This window comes from Equus asinus, chromosome 21, assembly GCF_041296235.1.
Source record: "Equus asinus isolate D_3611 breed Donkey chromosome 21, EquAss-T2T_v2, whole genome shotgun sequence".
Lineage (NCBI taxonomy): Eukaryota > Metazoa > Chordata > Mammalia > Perissodactyla > Equidae > Equus > Equus asinus.
In genome coordinates this window covers 62576510-62593729 of record NC_091810.1, presented here as the reverse complement: position 1 = coordinate 62593729, position 17220 = coordinate 62576510, and the positions used below count along the sequence as shown (strand labels likewise).

The window sequence follows — 17220 nt, the reverse complement described above, 5'->3', positions numbered from 1 at the left end:
AGAATTAAATAAATGGTTTCAAACTCATAAAATTCCTGGCTCGTTCTTTTAGCACCAAAAAAATGACTTTTTAACTATAAAACAACTCAAGGCACACAGGATCTGCTAACACCAAAACTTTCTCCACAGTTACATGTTGTGCCAACATATTAACAGGTACAGCTAACCAACCGCCTTCCTCTCTCCACGGTCTTCTGATGGCCACTTGTACCTAAATCGAGAAGTCTGTCTCCTGGGCGATTCCACTTCCAACCTTCAAGTTGCTGATGCTCTGTATACTGTAGCCGTCTGTCATGGAATACAACTCTTATGATGCTCTATGGAATAAGTGGGGAAAACAAGTACTTTTAAACTGTTGCAGCTAAAATGCAAAAGCATCTTCACTTCTTATGAATTAACCTCTAATAGAAGAGTACAAAAACTAACTCTGCTTTAACATTTTGTAAGTGAACTGTTTTGCTCTTGGATACCTGGATTATGGGTACAATTATTTGGTGCAAAGAATTATAACTCAAAAATAAAAAGCATGAATAAAATGGTTTAGTAAAATTTTTATTTAAAAATTTGATATTGCAGCTCAAAATTAAGGTACATGCCCATAAAATTAGTGAGCAAGAATTACTTTTCTATGAAGAAACCATCAGATGCACAGAGGAATTACTAAAATTAAAAGGTAGTAAAACCCAGAGAAACAGAGAAACCCAGGTATAATGGTAAAACTATTAATTTAAAATAGTAGTTAATAATCGAGTTTCTTTAGAAAGACAGTCAAGGGAGGGGATTTGCCCGCCCGTCGAAAAGGAGAACCTATATGCAAAATTCATTCTCAACTATTTAACCTGCAAGTTAGGGTATCTAAGAAACAAAAGAAAAACCCCACAGGTCACCTTTATCCAGACACTCAGGTCCCTAGGGAAGGCTGTAACTCTACAAACTCCAGGCCAATTCTCTGCTCTCCAACCATCCCCTCCTTTCCCTCCCACAGGTTGGGGGTGCCAACTACTGTTTCATTCCAGGAACAGATAACAGGTCATCAAAATCCACTCAGCTACCAGATTTGCACTAATGAGTGTGACTGACACATTTACAAATAAGCATTTCTCAGACTATGATGCAATAAGATAATCCTATTTCCAGTAGACTCTCTGCTGATTTGGACAGGAAATAATTTGTTAGCAATACACATAAATACTACTTTAGTGCTCCTGCCTTTCCCACCCCCCAAATACTGTCCAAAACATAGCTGTAATTATTTTGAAGGGAACCATTTACAAGTAGCAATATTTTAATTTGAAATAGTCAAAAAGGCCAAGTCAGTGGTTAGGACTGATGTGTAAGTCTATAAAGGCCCTGTGGCCACTCCAATCCATGCCCATCTTCCCCACCTGCACCCACGTCTGCAGAGCCTCCCTGGGCAGTTCTGCAGCACCCATTTCACACCACCGCCTGCTGGCAGCAAAGCCCTCACAGTGATGGGGCATGGGCTGTTGGTGGCCCCGGGTTCACAGTCGCCAGCAGGTCGATCTCTCAGAAGGAGGTACAGCACAGAAAATGTCATGATTTTGATTCTTCCATATTTAGTAAGAACCAGATTAAATCCACAAATTCAGATGAAAACAGATAATAGATTTAAGAGCCTTACTAAACCCCATTCTAGAAGGCCAGACTAAGAGAGTACAGTAAAGAATATGAAAGGAGCACCATAGTTAAGAAATTGCAAGATTTAAACAAAACTTCTTAAATTTGGAAAGGAAAAAGTCATTGTGTGGACATTCTGACTAAAAGGAGACCGAACACACCTGGAAAACCAGCAACGGATAAAGGGGCCCTAACAATAAGAGAAAGAACAAGCAGAGCAAGCACATCGCTGAGTATGTTAAGCACACTGAAGAAGCTCCAAAGCACCTTTACTAACCCAGCATTTGATGCCCAAGACTCCCTCACAGTAGTAAAGCCAAAGATCGTGGGGCTAGGAAATTAAACTCTCGATGGCTATAGAATAGTTTAGGGATCCTCTAGCTGAAGAAGGATATGATTTTTAAGGAATTCATCCTGTCGTCTTTGGCAGTAGCAGACTGTAGCTCTGAATCCCAGGCAAGCTCTCAGGATATGACTGGATGTATTCCGGCACACCCACCAAAAATCAGACATGTTGCTTACCAAGTGGAAGATGAAACTGACTGAAGACCTTTTAAAAATTAGCCCTTTCCAATCTATAAGCTAACTGTTCAGGGATACTGATGCTTTCAAAATAACTACCTTTGTCTAGGTACAACATGCTAGTGTTATGTCAGCAAAACACCCACTTTGCACTTACAGCCGCATGGTTTCTCTGTGTCAACAATTCATTATCTCATGATGAAGGGTCATTTTTACCTTAATTTTCTTAACTTGCACTAATTTTGTATATTAAATGTTTTAACTTGGAAATAAATGCAAGGAAGGTGAACTTAAAACAGTCAAGCAACAACTTGATTAACCCTGCCATTCCAAGTTAATCTGACAGGTATTTTAACTAGCTTGCCAAAAGTATTTTAAACATTAAGTCTCACCTATCGGACTGGTTATTTCTAAATCTTACCACCTATTCAGGGAACTGCCCGTGAAAGCCAGCTTGTCTTCAACGATAAATGACAAACTGCTTCAGAATGACTTTCTTCAATGCTTTGATGGAAACTTAATTTTGGCATTTGATCTAGATACCAAAATTTGTTATATTTTCGTCAGAATACTGAAGAATCATCAATGATGAACTGAGTTAAAATTATTATTTAAAATATGAGTTAAAATTATGAATTAGTAAATTCTATACTCAAGCAAAAAAAAAAGCACAGGAGGAACAGATGAAACAAGACTGGCAAATTATTGATAAATGCTGAATCTGGGAGAACTTATGATGAGGACTCATGACATAGGTGTATTTATCATATACCATCATAAGAGAAATGATAATAATGAAATAAGAGATGATATACCATCATAAGAGAAATATGTGGATTCATCACACCATTCTCTCTACTTCTGAGTATGTTTGAATTTTACTATAAGAAGTTGAAAAAAGTGTTCTAACATTTGTTGATACAGTTTTAAGGAGCTCAAATCAGGGCCCATCAAGCCCTATTCCATTTTATAGAGGAATCTACAATTAAAATAATTTTTTAACACTTTACACTTTTTTTTAAACCAGCATCTCAGTCATCAAATGTAACTTTAACTTCCACATGACAGAAGAGTTCACCCACATCTTCCCTTAAAAAAAATATATATTACTAGGTTGAGGGGCCAGCCCAGTGGCTGAATGGTTAAGTTTCAGCGGCCCAGGGTTTCACCGGTTTAGATCCTGTGCGCGGACCTAGCATCACTCATCAAGCCATGCTGAGGCAGCATCCCACATGCCACAACTAGAAGGACCCACAACTAAAATATATAACTATATACTGGGGGGCTTTGGGGAGAAGAAGGAAAATTAAATAAATAAATAAATAAATAAATAAAATCTTTAAAAAAAATACATATATATTGAATTTTAACCACATATGGTACAACTGGCAGACTTGCCCAAAGGTGCGCCAGGACATCCAATGGCTTGTCTGACAGCAAGCCAGCTGGGACTAGGGCATGCTGAGACAATCTTCAACATTTCTAAGCTCCCCGGACACAGAAAATGAGAGCTATTAGTCTGGCTCCTTGACCAAACTGTAGCTATTTGTCATTAGAGTCTAGCAGAGTATAGCCAGTCCAAGTAGGGCTTGCTTACTGCAAACAATGCTGATGACTTTTTAAAATGGTGAATCCAATCCACTAACAATAGGAAGGATTAAAAAAAATAAGACCATCTGACTCATCCTCTAGGGAAATGACCAAACGCACTGATTGACCATAGACATTAACAGATTCAAAGTGCAGACGGCAAATTCGAGAATGGGGAAATAACCTCTCTCCTTCTGTTGCAAGTATGTTGGGAGCCCCAGGAGGCAGAAAGATAAATCTAGGAGCTTACTCCGAGCTGGTGAGACAATGATCCAGTGTGGAACAGACCCTCTATCTTTTCCTCAACTCTCCAAATAATTGGGGGCTTCCTGCCCCCAGGAGTGGGAGGAGTGCTAAAATATCCCAAAGACTGCCAGGCCTCTAGGTGCTGAGCAACTGGCTTTCCCAGATATGCCAATTTGTTAGCTTTAGTATTAGTACCCATTCCCCCTACCAAGGCTTCCTTTTCCGTGATTGCCCTCTAAAAAGGAGGGTCCACAGAGGGGAGGGTCTTTCCAATGAATGCCTCTCCATACTGAGGACCCAGCAGCACCAAGGCCCCAAGATGGCTCTCTGTGGGAAGATGGAAGAATCAAGAGAACTCATGCCTGTTTCTCTCTTGCTAACACGTAGTCACACTGAAGTTTTTTGCTGTTTCCCAATTAAGTTTCTTCCATAAACCTTGCCCTGTAATGCTATGGAATTTATAATAAACTGTGGTGCATGATAGGTAGAGGCTAGAAGGACCCACCTTGCATGACACTGGAGGGGGCGGGGATGGTTCTGAAGATATATCCTAAAAGGAACAGGTTGGCCGGCCAATGGCTACGCCTCCTATACCTGGAATGACTGACTTCTTCATTCAGATACATCAGTAAGGTGAACAGAGATTTCAAATTTTACTTAGAGAAATTTTAAGAAGTGAAATAAAAGGACTTTTTAAAGTTTCATATTAACACTTACATTTTTCCCCCACATTATCTTTTACTTTAAAAGAGAAACAAAGTTTTTGTTGTGGTGGTGAGTTTTTCCCCCAATGGCTGCAACTAACTTTTCTATGGTACTTTGGTTTCCAAAGGGCTCTCACAATTACTTCACCCAGTAGCTGCTATAATTCCTATTTTACAGATGAGTAAACAAAATATAGCTCAAAATTTTAGGAGTTTTAATATAGCCATTACTTGTTAAAGTGAAATTAAGTAAAATCTTTTATAAAAACTCTTGCAGCAAAAAAGAAAAATCCCTTGCAGCAAAACTGCTACTTTTTTCAATCATTGCAGTATGTATTAGGAATTAAAATGGATCGTCCTTACCTTTACCAATTTTCCAGTGATCTCCGGCATATCTCCCATTTTCCGATTATCCAGCATCCGAATTTCATAAGACTGACCTATTTAAAGACATCATGTATCAAAAACAATCCATATAAAGAACATTACTCTGTTTAACATAAAAATTCAACTGTCTCTCAAAACATACAATTACCCAATATTAATTTGCTGGAGAAACAAATTCCGGTTGATCTTTCTCTTCCCTGCAAATCACACCATCCATTCCTTCTTACACTATTACAGAAGACTAAAGAGTTTCTCTGTCAATTTATTTTCATCTTACTCTCTCACACTAAATCTTTATTATGCATACATGCATTATCCAAGACTAATTTTTTATAACAGCTTTATTGAGATATAATTTACATACCATAAAATTCACCCTTTTAAAGTGTACAACTGGTTTTTAGTATATTCTGAGTTGTGTAACCATCACCGCTATCAATTTTTGAACATGTTCATCACCCCAAAAAGAAAACTCACACCCATCAGCAGTCACTTCTCATTCTCCCATCCTCCCGGCCCCTTGCAACCACTAATCAATCTACTTTCTGTCTCTAGGGATTTGCCTACTTTGGACACTTAATATAAATGGAATTATGTGGCCTTTTGTGACTGGCTTCTTTTACTAAGCATAATGTTTTCAAGGTTCACACATGTTGCAGCACATATTAGTACTTGATTCCTTTTTATTGCTGAATATTTTTCCATTGCATGAACAAAGCACACTTTGTTCATCCATTCCCATCAGTTGATGGACATTGGGTTGTTTACACTTTTTTGACTATTATGAATAATAATACTATAAACATTTGTGTATAGGTTTTTGTGTGAGGTATGGTCAAATTTTAATCCTAGAGCTTTCTCCTTTGTGTCCAATGCACCCAACTCATACCTTCTCACTGCTCAATTAGCATCCATATGAAAACATGAGGAGATATTCACACACCAATCTATATAATTAGGAAAATAAGCTGCTGCCTAAAGTTAATAATGTACTCCAAACCCAGGAAAATGATTTCCAGATTATATGCCATTAAAAAATGACAGTAGAATTTGATATGTAGAAAATCAGGAGGAATGAAAGAGGGCTTCTAGTATCGTATGAAGTTGAGGCTCTTTATGATATAACTACCAATATCTTGTCCACACTCCAATGAGGCTTGCAGAAAAATATATAAAGGGTACTAGATCATAGGGTCAAAATACAACAAAGGTATCAAAACACAACCAAATCACTCCAAGACTGGTGAAGGAAAACAACTATATATAGTATTTACCAAGGAATAGTCCTTAGGATTCATTCAACAGATTGAAAGAGATTAACACTAAAAACACCTTTATGGTAAGAGACATTTTTAAAAAGTTAAATTTGCAGCATATCTAACAATGGATCTGAACTAAGAAATAATTTTTAAAATAAAGCATATGAATAGATATCTTTGAAAAATACACCATTATACATTTAAAGTTATACTCAACTTCACAAGAATTTAGGAAATAAAAATTAACAAAGTGTAGGGCTGTCCAACCAGCCAGCATAGTGGTCAAGTTTGTGCGCTCTGCTTTGGTAGCCCAGGGTTTGTGGGTTCAATCCTGAGCGTGCACCTAGCACCACTCGTCAGGCCATGCTGTGTCAGGGTCCCACGTAAAATAGAGGAAGACTGGCACAGATGTTAGCTCAGGACCAGTCTTCCTCACACATACACACAAAATTAACAAAATGTGATTTTCAGATCAACAAAAAATGTTTAATTAATTAAAAATCAAGTAGGCAGGGATGGAGAGAAATAAGCACATAAAATGTGGGGGAATATAAACTGATATAGTCTTTCTGAAAGGCAATCTGGCTGTACCTATTAACGAATTAAATACTGTATCCTTTGACTCAGGGATTCATTAGTCAAGAAAACAGGAAAAAATGCAAGAGGGGGAATATTTGCAACTCACATTACACAAAAAGGGCTACTCTTCCTAATATATAAAGAACTCCTACAAAAACACTAACAAATGTCCAACATCCCTAGAAGAAGAAAAAGGAGGAAATGACATGAACATGTGGTTCATGAAAGAGGGAAACGCCAACGCAGTTCTTAAACATATTCAAAGACATTCAACCTCGACCAGAGAAATGTAAATTAAAACCACACCAAAGCCATTTTTCACCAGTCAGTTTAGCATAAATCTCTCAGTTTGAGTTGCTGAGTCTAAAGGGAAACATTCTCCCACCTAAGCACTAACCAGGCCTGATCCTGCTCAGCTTCGGACAGCAGATGAGACTGGGTGCATTCTGGGTGGTACGGCTGTGGACGAAAGAGGGACTCTCATATACTGACAGGAGGAGTGGAGACGGTAAGAAGCAGTCACTCTCTAGAGATATTGTGAAGGAAGAGCCTAAGCATTCTCTGGTGTATTAGATGCAAAGTGTGAGAGAAAGAAGAGTTGAAGATTATTGCAGATTGTTGGCAAAGGAATTTCCTGACGTGGAAGATCACTAGGCTTAGAATTGAGGGGGGAATCAAAAGTGCGACTGAATACATTAAGTCTGAGATACCTTTTGGACATCCAAGTTGATAATCAAGTTGATTTACAAATCTGGAGCCAAGAGGAAGAGATCTCGGTTGGAGATATTAATAGGGGACTTTTCAGGGTATAGTTGTTAGGTAAAGCCATTTAAAGACAGGATCATTCAAAAAGTGAGTGCAGAAAAAGAGAAGAGAGTGAGGGCACTTTGCTGGGATAAATAAAGAGTCAAAGAAGCCAGCGAGCTGGGAGGTGGATGAAGTGAACAAAGTGCACAGTATCCTGGAAGCCCTTCCATTTGGCTGCCAAGCAGGGAGGGAAAACTTGTCTCCCCAGGATTACCCTGTGATCCTCAAAAACTCAAAAATTCTCAGGATTGAAAAAATCAAATAAAGGAAGGAATCTCAATGTTCCTATCCTCTTTTGTATAACTTTTTCTAGTCAACCTAACAAGAATACTTCTGTGCTCAATATAAACTTTAATCGATTTCTACAAACAGATCTTGAGATTTGTTGTTCCTGTATTAACACACTGTAAATTTTTATTCTTCTAAAATCAAAAAGTAGGTTAAGAAAGGTTCTGTAACATTTGTTGAGCTTCAGATGGTTTCCCTACGGGAAACTATGCACATCCTAGCTGTTCTCCTTCAGTTTTATCCCAACTCACTCACGACTTAGAAACCCCTCTCTATTAACTATTCTTTAATGGTAATGTCCACTGAGTGAACTACCAGGCTTTTATTGGTTTAATTTCTCCTTCTTGTATTCTTCCATAATTCTTTTAATAACACAACTTCTTGAAATATTAGGCCAGGGTTCTAACTGAAATATAAAGAAGGTTCCACTATATATGAAGTACAAAGCTAACTTAAACAGCTATATCCTGTGAGTTGCTAGTCTTATTTTTTGCTTTACCTTCTGAATTTACCTTTCATGTTTTGATTTTTCACTCCTTTTTTGGCTTAGATACACAAAAGCACTGACAGAAAAATATAACTGTTGAGTTCATGTCCCCACTCACCTTTGAATATGGACTCTAAAGTCTAGCTTCCTCAGATGGACTCCAGAGCAACATGAAGCCCAAGATGTGACAGCCCCTCCTTGGCTAAGTTTGAAGCATTTATTTCTAAGGTCCTAATATTGAACTTTAATCTATAACAAGAACCAAAGCTAACCTCAAAGAAATCTACTAATGTGTAAAATGAAATTAATAAAAAATATTTTTTCTTTTTTGAAGCTTCTATCATTTAACAGTATTTTTAATCCACGAGACACTATTTCCTAGGGCCTAAAACCATTTGCAAAGTAGCTAATATGGATTAATTAACAGGATTCTCCAAGCAGAATCTGGCCTCCAAATGAACAGATATTTCTGATCTAACAGCAGCAATGAGCTGATCTGGAATAAATCAAGGGGTTAAGATCAGAAGTCTCCCTCGTATCATGAGGTGTGGAAGCATCAAAGACTCAGCTGGAGCTGTAAGAGAAGGGGCAGCCTATGCCAGCCAGATCCCCGCTCAAAGGGAGAGCCAACTGCGTTTATTCCACCCTCTTGTGGCTCCATGTTGGGACTACAGTTTTTTACTCCACAAAGTCAGAGACTTAACTCTTCTTGTTACCTATGAGCAGAGGAGGCCAGCTGCTCAGGCATAACTAGGAAAACATAATACAGTTTTTAAACTCTGTACTTCTATTGTTCAAAATAGTACAAAAACGAACACTCTAAGGCATCAATACAACTTGTAAAATGTGTTCCAATTTCTACCTGACTGATGAAGTTAAGGCTATACAGAATTTACATCTTTTTCTTTATGGTGTTATGCAATGATGAATATTCTTCAGCAACAGCTGCCCAAGAGGCAGGAGATGAGTTTTATGAGGAGGCTACTAGCAGTGCCCAAGCTATGACCAAAGAATGGCACACAGCCCAAACTACGCACCAGCCTTCCTCTGAGGAAAACCATTCAACATAACAGGTGATGGGGAGGGTAAGCTCACATATTTGCTTGAATATTCAAAGTAATAAAAAACTGAAGCATGGTCCCCAGACCAGAGGATCAGCATTACCTGGAAACTTGTCAGAAAGGCAAATTCTCTGGCCCTACTTCAGACCTACTGAATCAGAAACTCTATGGGGCCGAGCAATCATGTTTGACAAGTCCCCTGGGTGACCCCAATGCATGCTAAAGTTGGAGAACCACTGCTTTATGTAAAGATGTAAATATTCAGTCAGTCAATACTCTTTCCAACATAAAGTGTTCAGGACCTTTTCCTGGGAATAACTTAATACTCAAAATGCTCTGAGTAAAACGATAAGAATTAACCATCTTTTCTTAGCAGCTGAACAAATACTAGGATATGTTATGCTAAACACTCTCCCAAAGTGCTCTACCAAAGAGAAAAATGGCCTGGTTTAGAATGCTGATTATACATTTGCATCATTTTGCACAGGGATCATTTAATACAATGTTATATGAGTCACTGTTCAATATCAAAGGTAACAAGATTTCAAAAGTCCTTTATAGTTCAAATTATTTAGTTGTCTATTAAAATTAAGAACTAAGTCAACTGAAAGCTCTTTAAAATAACTTGCATGGTGAACATGATGTAATGTATACAGAATTCGAAATATGATGTACATCCGAAAAAAATAAAAATTAAAATAAATAAATAAATTGCAGTATGATTCCTATACAAGTAACCAAAATTCACTAAACAGTCATTCACTTATTTGACAGGACTGTACATCTGACAACAGTCTAGGACAGCTCTTGTTATATTACATATATATGCTCCGTAAGTACATTTACGTTCACATATATTCATTACACGTGTGTACAGTCCACGTATTTGAATATATGTATATGCACACATTTTGTTTATATACATGACCACAAGTGAGGGCTCAGGGTTCATGAGATGCCCATTTCAAGACCCAGCTTAGAAACTTAGACAGGGCCTTCAGAGATAAGCTCTGTCTGGAGGCAGTCCTGGAAGATGTGGAGGTTTTGTCTAGAACCGTAAATGATGACCACCATACGGAAACAGCTCTGATACACACAACAGTGGTTCATCCCGCACCACCCTGGAGATCATCCATGTAGTACCCATTTGCCTTGGTTAATGTGTTAGTTTCCTGTAGCTTCTTTAACAAATTTCCGGAAACTTAGTGGCTTGAAACTATACAAATTTATTATTACACAGTTCTGGAGTTCAGAAGTCCAAAATGAGTCTACTGGGCTAAAATCAGGCTGTCAGCAGGGCTGCGTTCCTTCTGGAGGCCCTAGGGGAGAATCTCTTTCCTTGACTTTTTCTACTTCTTGATGCAACCTATATCCCTTGGCTCTCGGCCCCTTCCTCCATCTTCAAAGCCAGCTGCACGTAGCATCTTCAGATCTCTCTCTGGCTCCTGACTTTCCTGCCTTCCTTTCACTTTTAAGGACCCTTGTGATTTCACTGGGCCCACTTGGATAATCTAGGATAACCTCTACATCTCAACACCCTTAATTTAATCACATCTACAAAGTCTCTTTTGCTACATAAGGTAAAATAGTAACAGGTTCCCACAGTTGCTAAGCAATGCAAACACACCATTTCTACAGTTCAAAACTGACACAGGTTTATTTAAAAGATTATAATTGTACTTTCCAACAAATCTGGCAAAATTCCTGAGTCATCACACCGGTATCTAATCCCAGGGTTGTGTTCTAACCACTTGTAAAAATTGCTCATCTCGCCGCTACAGGAAACTAACACATCAACCAAGGTCTAAATAATTGGTCTTCCAGTACAATCAGAAATCATTAAAGCTACTTAGTTATAAATAATAGTAATAGCAGCAAAGGCTCATGTCGTGCTTCCTATGTGCTGGCCAGTTTATTTAAGTGCATTACATATATTAACTCAATTTAATTCTCAACTGCCGTATGTGGAGCGTATTAAATTAAGTAACTTGCCTAACTAGCAGGTGGTGCAATGGGATCTAAACCCAGGCAGCCTGGCTCCAGACACCACTGATAACCACTACTCAATCTGCTCTTTCTACCTCTCACACCCCAGTAAATGCAGAAAAGACATTTAAATCACTGGTCACTGTAACTAGCTGAAACACTTAAAAGGAAGAAAAAGGTATTTGAATAATGTGCATAAGGACGTCCACTATGCAGCAGAGGAGCATAGATCCTGGGCAGTTCTATTTCATTCATATGAGAGCTTCTACTAGGCATTACTTTCAGAGATGGAACTTCTCTCTTGAATTTCATCCTTTAGTAACAAGACCATTATATTCACCACAGCTACATTAACCATATAATTCACTCATCACATGAACAAATAAGTTTACTAGAATAAATTCAATAAAATATTAACTATACTTCTGTTATACAAAGACTGTCATAAAACATGATTAGAATCTTCTTAGGTGTTTAAAAATGGTTCTAATTCAGTACTATCTGAGGTGAGCAAAACTTGATAACTGGGTGACAGGGGAAGAAGACTTTGCTGTACAACCTTTCATACCTTTTGAGTTTTGAACCATGTATATAAATCATCTATTTAAACTGTTAAATTTAAAATGTTAACAATTAACTGAAAACTTAGAAAACATTAGAATTATTCTAGTAAACAGACTTGGTAGTCAAGAAAATGAGATTTGGAATGAGAAAACTCTGGGTTGAAACCTTTATCTATAAAAAACATGGTCAATAATCTAAATAGAAAACTGTAGGAAAAATTTACTCCCTCTAAAGCTTTAATATCATAAAATGGGAATAACTGTGCTTTCATTAGTTGTCATTATTTCCAAGTAGTAGAGAAGAAAGTGACTGCTTAATTTCCCTCTCATTTGTTAGAATGAATGCAAACAGACTGACATGTGGAAGCTTAGGCAGAATGAAAACTTGTGCTAATGGATGACAACTTCAAATGCCCTATCTAATCCTTTATAAATTTTTTGTATCTTGGGGCCAGCCCTGTGGCATACTGGTTAAGTTCAGCATGCTCTGCTTCAGAAGCCCAGGTTTGTGGGTTCAGATCCCAGGTGTGGACCTACACCACTCATCAGCCATGCTGTGGTGGCAACTCACATATAAAGCGTACGAAGACTGGCACAGACGTTAGCTCTGGGCTAATCTTCCTTGAGCAAAAAAAAAGAAAGCTGAAGATTGGCAACAGATGTTAGCTGAGGGTTAATCTTCCTCAGGAAAAAAAAAAAAACTTGTATGCTTTTTTGATGAACAAGGCAACACTGCCATTATAAGTCATTTTCCTTGGTAGAGCTGAAGAGTTCATCTGAATACAGGAAAAACTGATTGGTGAGCATTAAAACTGAATAACGATCTGATTCCTAAAAACAGAAAGAGTAAACAGTACATTATGTCAATACCTAACAGTCACACCATCAAAGCTGATGCATAGATGTTACTATACTAAAATGGTATCACCTAGGTATACTCTGCAAGAACTTTCCATGGTAATGTCACTTTAGCTAAAAAAAATATTCATGGGATTCTATTAGAATTCCTGGATAAAACTAATTAAGCCTAAATATTATTTTCTATATCTATAGCTGATTCTCTTTACACTATTCACTGCAGGAAAGGCTTCAGTAAAAAGTCAAAACTGCAGATGCACTGTCAAGGATGTTTTCTTTGGGAAAGTGCGCTTGATCATCTGAAGATCCTTTGCTAAGTCTGGACCTTCATTTGTTTTATCAGTTTAGGAGGTGAGGTGAAAGATACGCAGCAACAATTCAGTCAGGTCCAAACCTTGCCTGAATCTAGAAAAAGCTATGGATCCTCTTCCTAGGAGAACGTACATTTATAAAAAACTTGAAAATTTTAGGGAATTCATGAAAATCTTGGGTTCAGAACCTTTTGTCAAAGTGATAAATGCTGCGAGACAAGTATGTAAGAGAACTATACACACTATGTATATTTGATACTCAGGTATTAAAGGTATTATAATTTCTTTTTAAAAGGCATATAAAAGAATTCTTTTATTACTCGAATGCATTTTTAGTGATTATTCAAATCAAAGTTTTAAAAAATATGTCTACATATGCAGTTCATTTTTCTACTTTTTTTTCTTAAAAGAAAAAAATTTATATTAATTATAAATAAACTAACAATTCTACAACCAAGAAAATACTCATCATTGATACTGCAGTGAGCAGAGTTAACCACAAGAAAATCACCTGCACTTATATTGATCATAGTCAAGCTGGAGCATCACCTGGGAGGAGGACATAGGGAGGCTGCTGGAAAAACTGGACACAGGTAGTAGTTTCATGGGAATAATATACGTAAAAATTCATTGAGCTGTACACTTCAGACTTGTGCATACTACTGTATATACTGCAATAATTTTTTAAAAATCTAAGCTTGACCAAATTGATACTGAACAATTTAATCAACTGCTCTAAGCTTTAGTTTTCTTTCATCTGTAAAGTGGCTTAATAAAACTTCTCCTAGGTTTATTGTGGGAACTAAATAAGATAACACATGTATAGTTTAGTACAATGCTTCATACACAGTGAACACTCAGTGAATGTCAGTATCATGTATCATCACTAGAGATGGTAGATTGCCACTTTTCTCAATATGAAATATTGCTATGCAGCTTAATAATAGTAACAAATTATGGATTATTTCCCCAAGCCAATAGACAGATACATGCAACATGTTCCTTTAAACAGAGGTATGTGTGTGTATGTGTGTGTACTCATTCATCCCACAGTACGCACATAACAGATCTTATTCAACTATTCCCTAAGTAAGAGAAATTCAGGTTATTTCCTTTTTTGTCATTAGAAATAAAGCTACAGTGAATATCCTTGCCCCTACATTGTTTCTTCTGATATTTTTAGGTCTAAAACAGATTACCACGTAAACTCTTAAAGTTCTTTCAAATGTGAAACTTAAGTCTCAAATATCTGAATGCCTCCCCAAACCAATACTAAATTGACGTTAACAATAACGTTAGGGTATTGCCATAGGTGCTACAGATAGAATTACCTGAAGTAAAACTTCATAGATTCTAAATTTATTTTTCAAATGAAAGGTTAGAAGTTATTCTTCCCCATTTCAGAATATTAATCACAAAGAGTCTAAAATCTATAGCTCTTTCTAAAGTTCAAGGAATTAAAGATTCCATTTAATGACAGAAAGATAATCACAATACCCTCCTAAGTGAATAGACATTAATTCCAATTTTGTTGAAATAAAATAGATATACAGACAAGGAGATATACCTAAACTGTGAACTAGTTCTCTTGGTGGATGCAACTGCAGGCAATTTTCAGCTTCATCCCTTGACATATTTCCCAACTTTTCTACAATGAGTATACACTACTTTTCTAACAATAAGAATCTTCAATTTTTTTACAAAATAAGAGTTCAACATGCTTTCAGTAAATGATCCAACAAATTAATTCCTGCATAACAAAGTACTCTTGTTTACATTGGTAGGTCACATTGGCTTGTGTCCAAACTGCTAACAGCACCTAAAACAACCCCTCATCCTTCCCAAGGGTAAAGTCTACCCCCACAGCTGTTTTCCATTCTGCCCATTCTCACTTGCATATCACCAAAAGATACTATTCTTCTAGAACACAGAGAAGACATGGGTAGACAAAATCTGACAAGGTTTACTTTAGCCACAGACTCCATCTTGCTGCAGCTCATGTCTATTTTCAGCACAAACCTGCTTCATGCCTGAGACCCAGGCTCCTCGATAGCTGGACTTCCGATCCACTCTCAAGTTCCATATTGAAACCACTGTTCCTAAAAATAACTGACATCCTTTCCTACTTGCTCCTCCTTTGGATTCTGTCTGAAAAATCCTGTAATAAATCTTGTTCCAGACCCTCTTTATGTAAATCAGTCTACACAAACTATTACTTTGTTGGCTCAACTGTAAAATTCCTACAATTTTTGTTAACTAAAGTTGGAAAATGTAAGAAAAAGAATCTAATTTTAAATTATTACAGTAATCTTGGCTACAGTGCCAAAACATTTATTTCAGATTTTTGTAAATTCTTACATCAAAATCTGACACAGCCACACTAACCTTGGTTCAAGTAAGTGAGCGTTTCATCATGCAGTTTTACTGCTGGCGATGTTGCAGCACACATCACGTACTGAAAAGGTGGGTGCTTAGTCTCATCATCCAATGGAAGGCTGGAATCCTCCTGCTTGAAAATGGGCAATGCCAGGACATCGCTGAAAAGCAAAACATCAACACTGACCTTACTTGCACTGAAAATATGCAAAAGCATATAAAAACATTTAGGGGTAGTTTCTTTTAAAATTTAAGATCAGAAATGATATGCAGAATAAAAGAACTATTAATGCTAATCTGGCTCCCCTAAAAGAGAATATTAATAACCCCTATCTCTAGTGTGGGTGTGCAGCTATCATGAGGCAGGTAAAATAAAAAGTACTTAATAGTTAATAAAGTCCATGCTACTGATGAAGTAAGAGATCAGGCTAACGATATCTATGGTACTTGAAAAAAAGTTACTTCAAAAAAATCTTTAAAAACTTTAAATTCATTATTTCCGTAAAAAAAGAACAACAGTGTGTAGCTACCTATTTCAAAAGGTAGGTCACATTGGCCCCATGAAATCACAAAGAAGCATTTGATTAAAATGGTACTTTACAAAAAGTTCCCTACTAGGCCTGGCACGTGCTGAGAGCATAAAGCCTGATGCTTAGTCTAAAACAATGGCTCCTTCTGAGAGGCAAACAGCAACAGCAGAAACAGCTGCTATCTTTTCCCCCAAGAATAACTAGGGGCATTGATTAGGAGGAAGATGGAGGGGGAGTCTTCTAGGGCATTGTCTACATTCTCTATTAACCTGGGTGGTTAAATACACATGGATGTGTGCTTTTTTTTTAACTGAGCTGAGACATAATTTACATACCATAAAATTCACCCTTTTAAAGTACATAATTCAGTGATTTTTAGTATATTCACAGAACCGTGCAATCATCACCACTAATTCCAGAATGTTTTCATCACCTCAAAAAGAAATCTCGTACCAATTAGCAGTCATTCCTTATCCCTCCACTCTATCTCCAGTCCTGGCAACCACTGATCTACGGATTTGCCTATTCCAGACATTTCTTTTTTTTTAAAGGAAGATTTGCCCTGAGCTAACATCCACTGCCAATCTTCCTCTTTTTGTATGTGAGCCGCCGCCACTGCATGGCCACTGACAGATAAAAGTGGTGTAGGTGTGCGCCTGGGAACTGAACCTGGGCCACCAAAGCAGAGCACACCAAACTTAACCACTAGGCCACCGGGGCTGGCCCTGGACATTTACTTCAAATAGAATGATATGGCCTTTTGAGACTGGCTTCTTTTACTCAGTATGTTTTCAAGGTCCACCCGTCTTGTAGCATGTATCCATACTTCATTCCTTCTTATTGCTGAATGGTATTCCATTGTATGGATATACCACATTCTGTTTATCCAGTCATCAGATAATGGGATATCTGGATAGTCTCCATTTTTTGGCTATTATCAATAATGCCACTATGAACACTTGCATATGTTTTTGTGTACACATGTTTTTAACTCCTTTGGGTGTATATCTAGGAGTAGAATTACTGGG

The 17220-nt window shown here is 37.4% G+C and overlaps 1 protein-coding gene across 5 annotated transcripts in view; it reads right to left on the bottom strand.

The window, feature by feature from the left end:
* The window catches only part of UBP1 (upstream binding protein 1), a 53203-nt gene that overhangs the window by 21664 nt on the left and 14319 nt on the right, over positions 1 to 17220 (bottom strand). For all 5 annotated transcript variants that reach the window (XR_011496276.1, XR_011496277.1, XM_044755186.2 and 2 more), the window contains 3 exons: positions 15672 to 15823; positions 5064 to 5140; positions 212 to 317 (listed from right to left, as the gene is read on the bottom strand). Coding sequence is in view for 3 of the 5 variants with exons in the window: in XM_044755186.2 (XP_044611121.1) it covers positions 212 to 317; positions 5064 to 5140; positions 15672 to 15823 (335 nt within the window). In the remaining 2 variants the exon portion in view is untranslated. The remainder of the gene's footprint in view (positions 1 to 211; positions 318 to 5063; positions 5141 to 15671; positions 15824 to 17220) is intronic.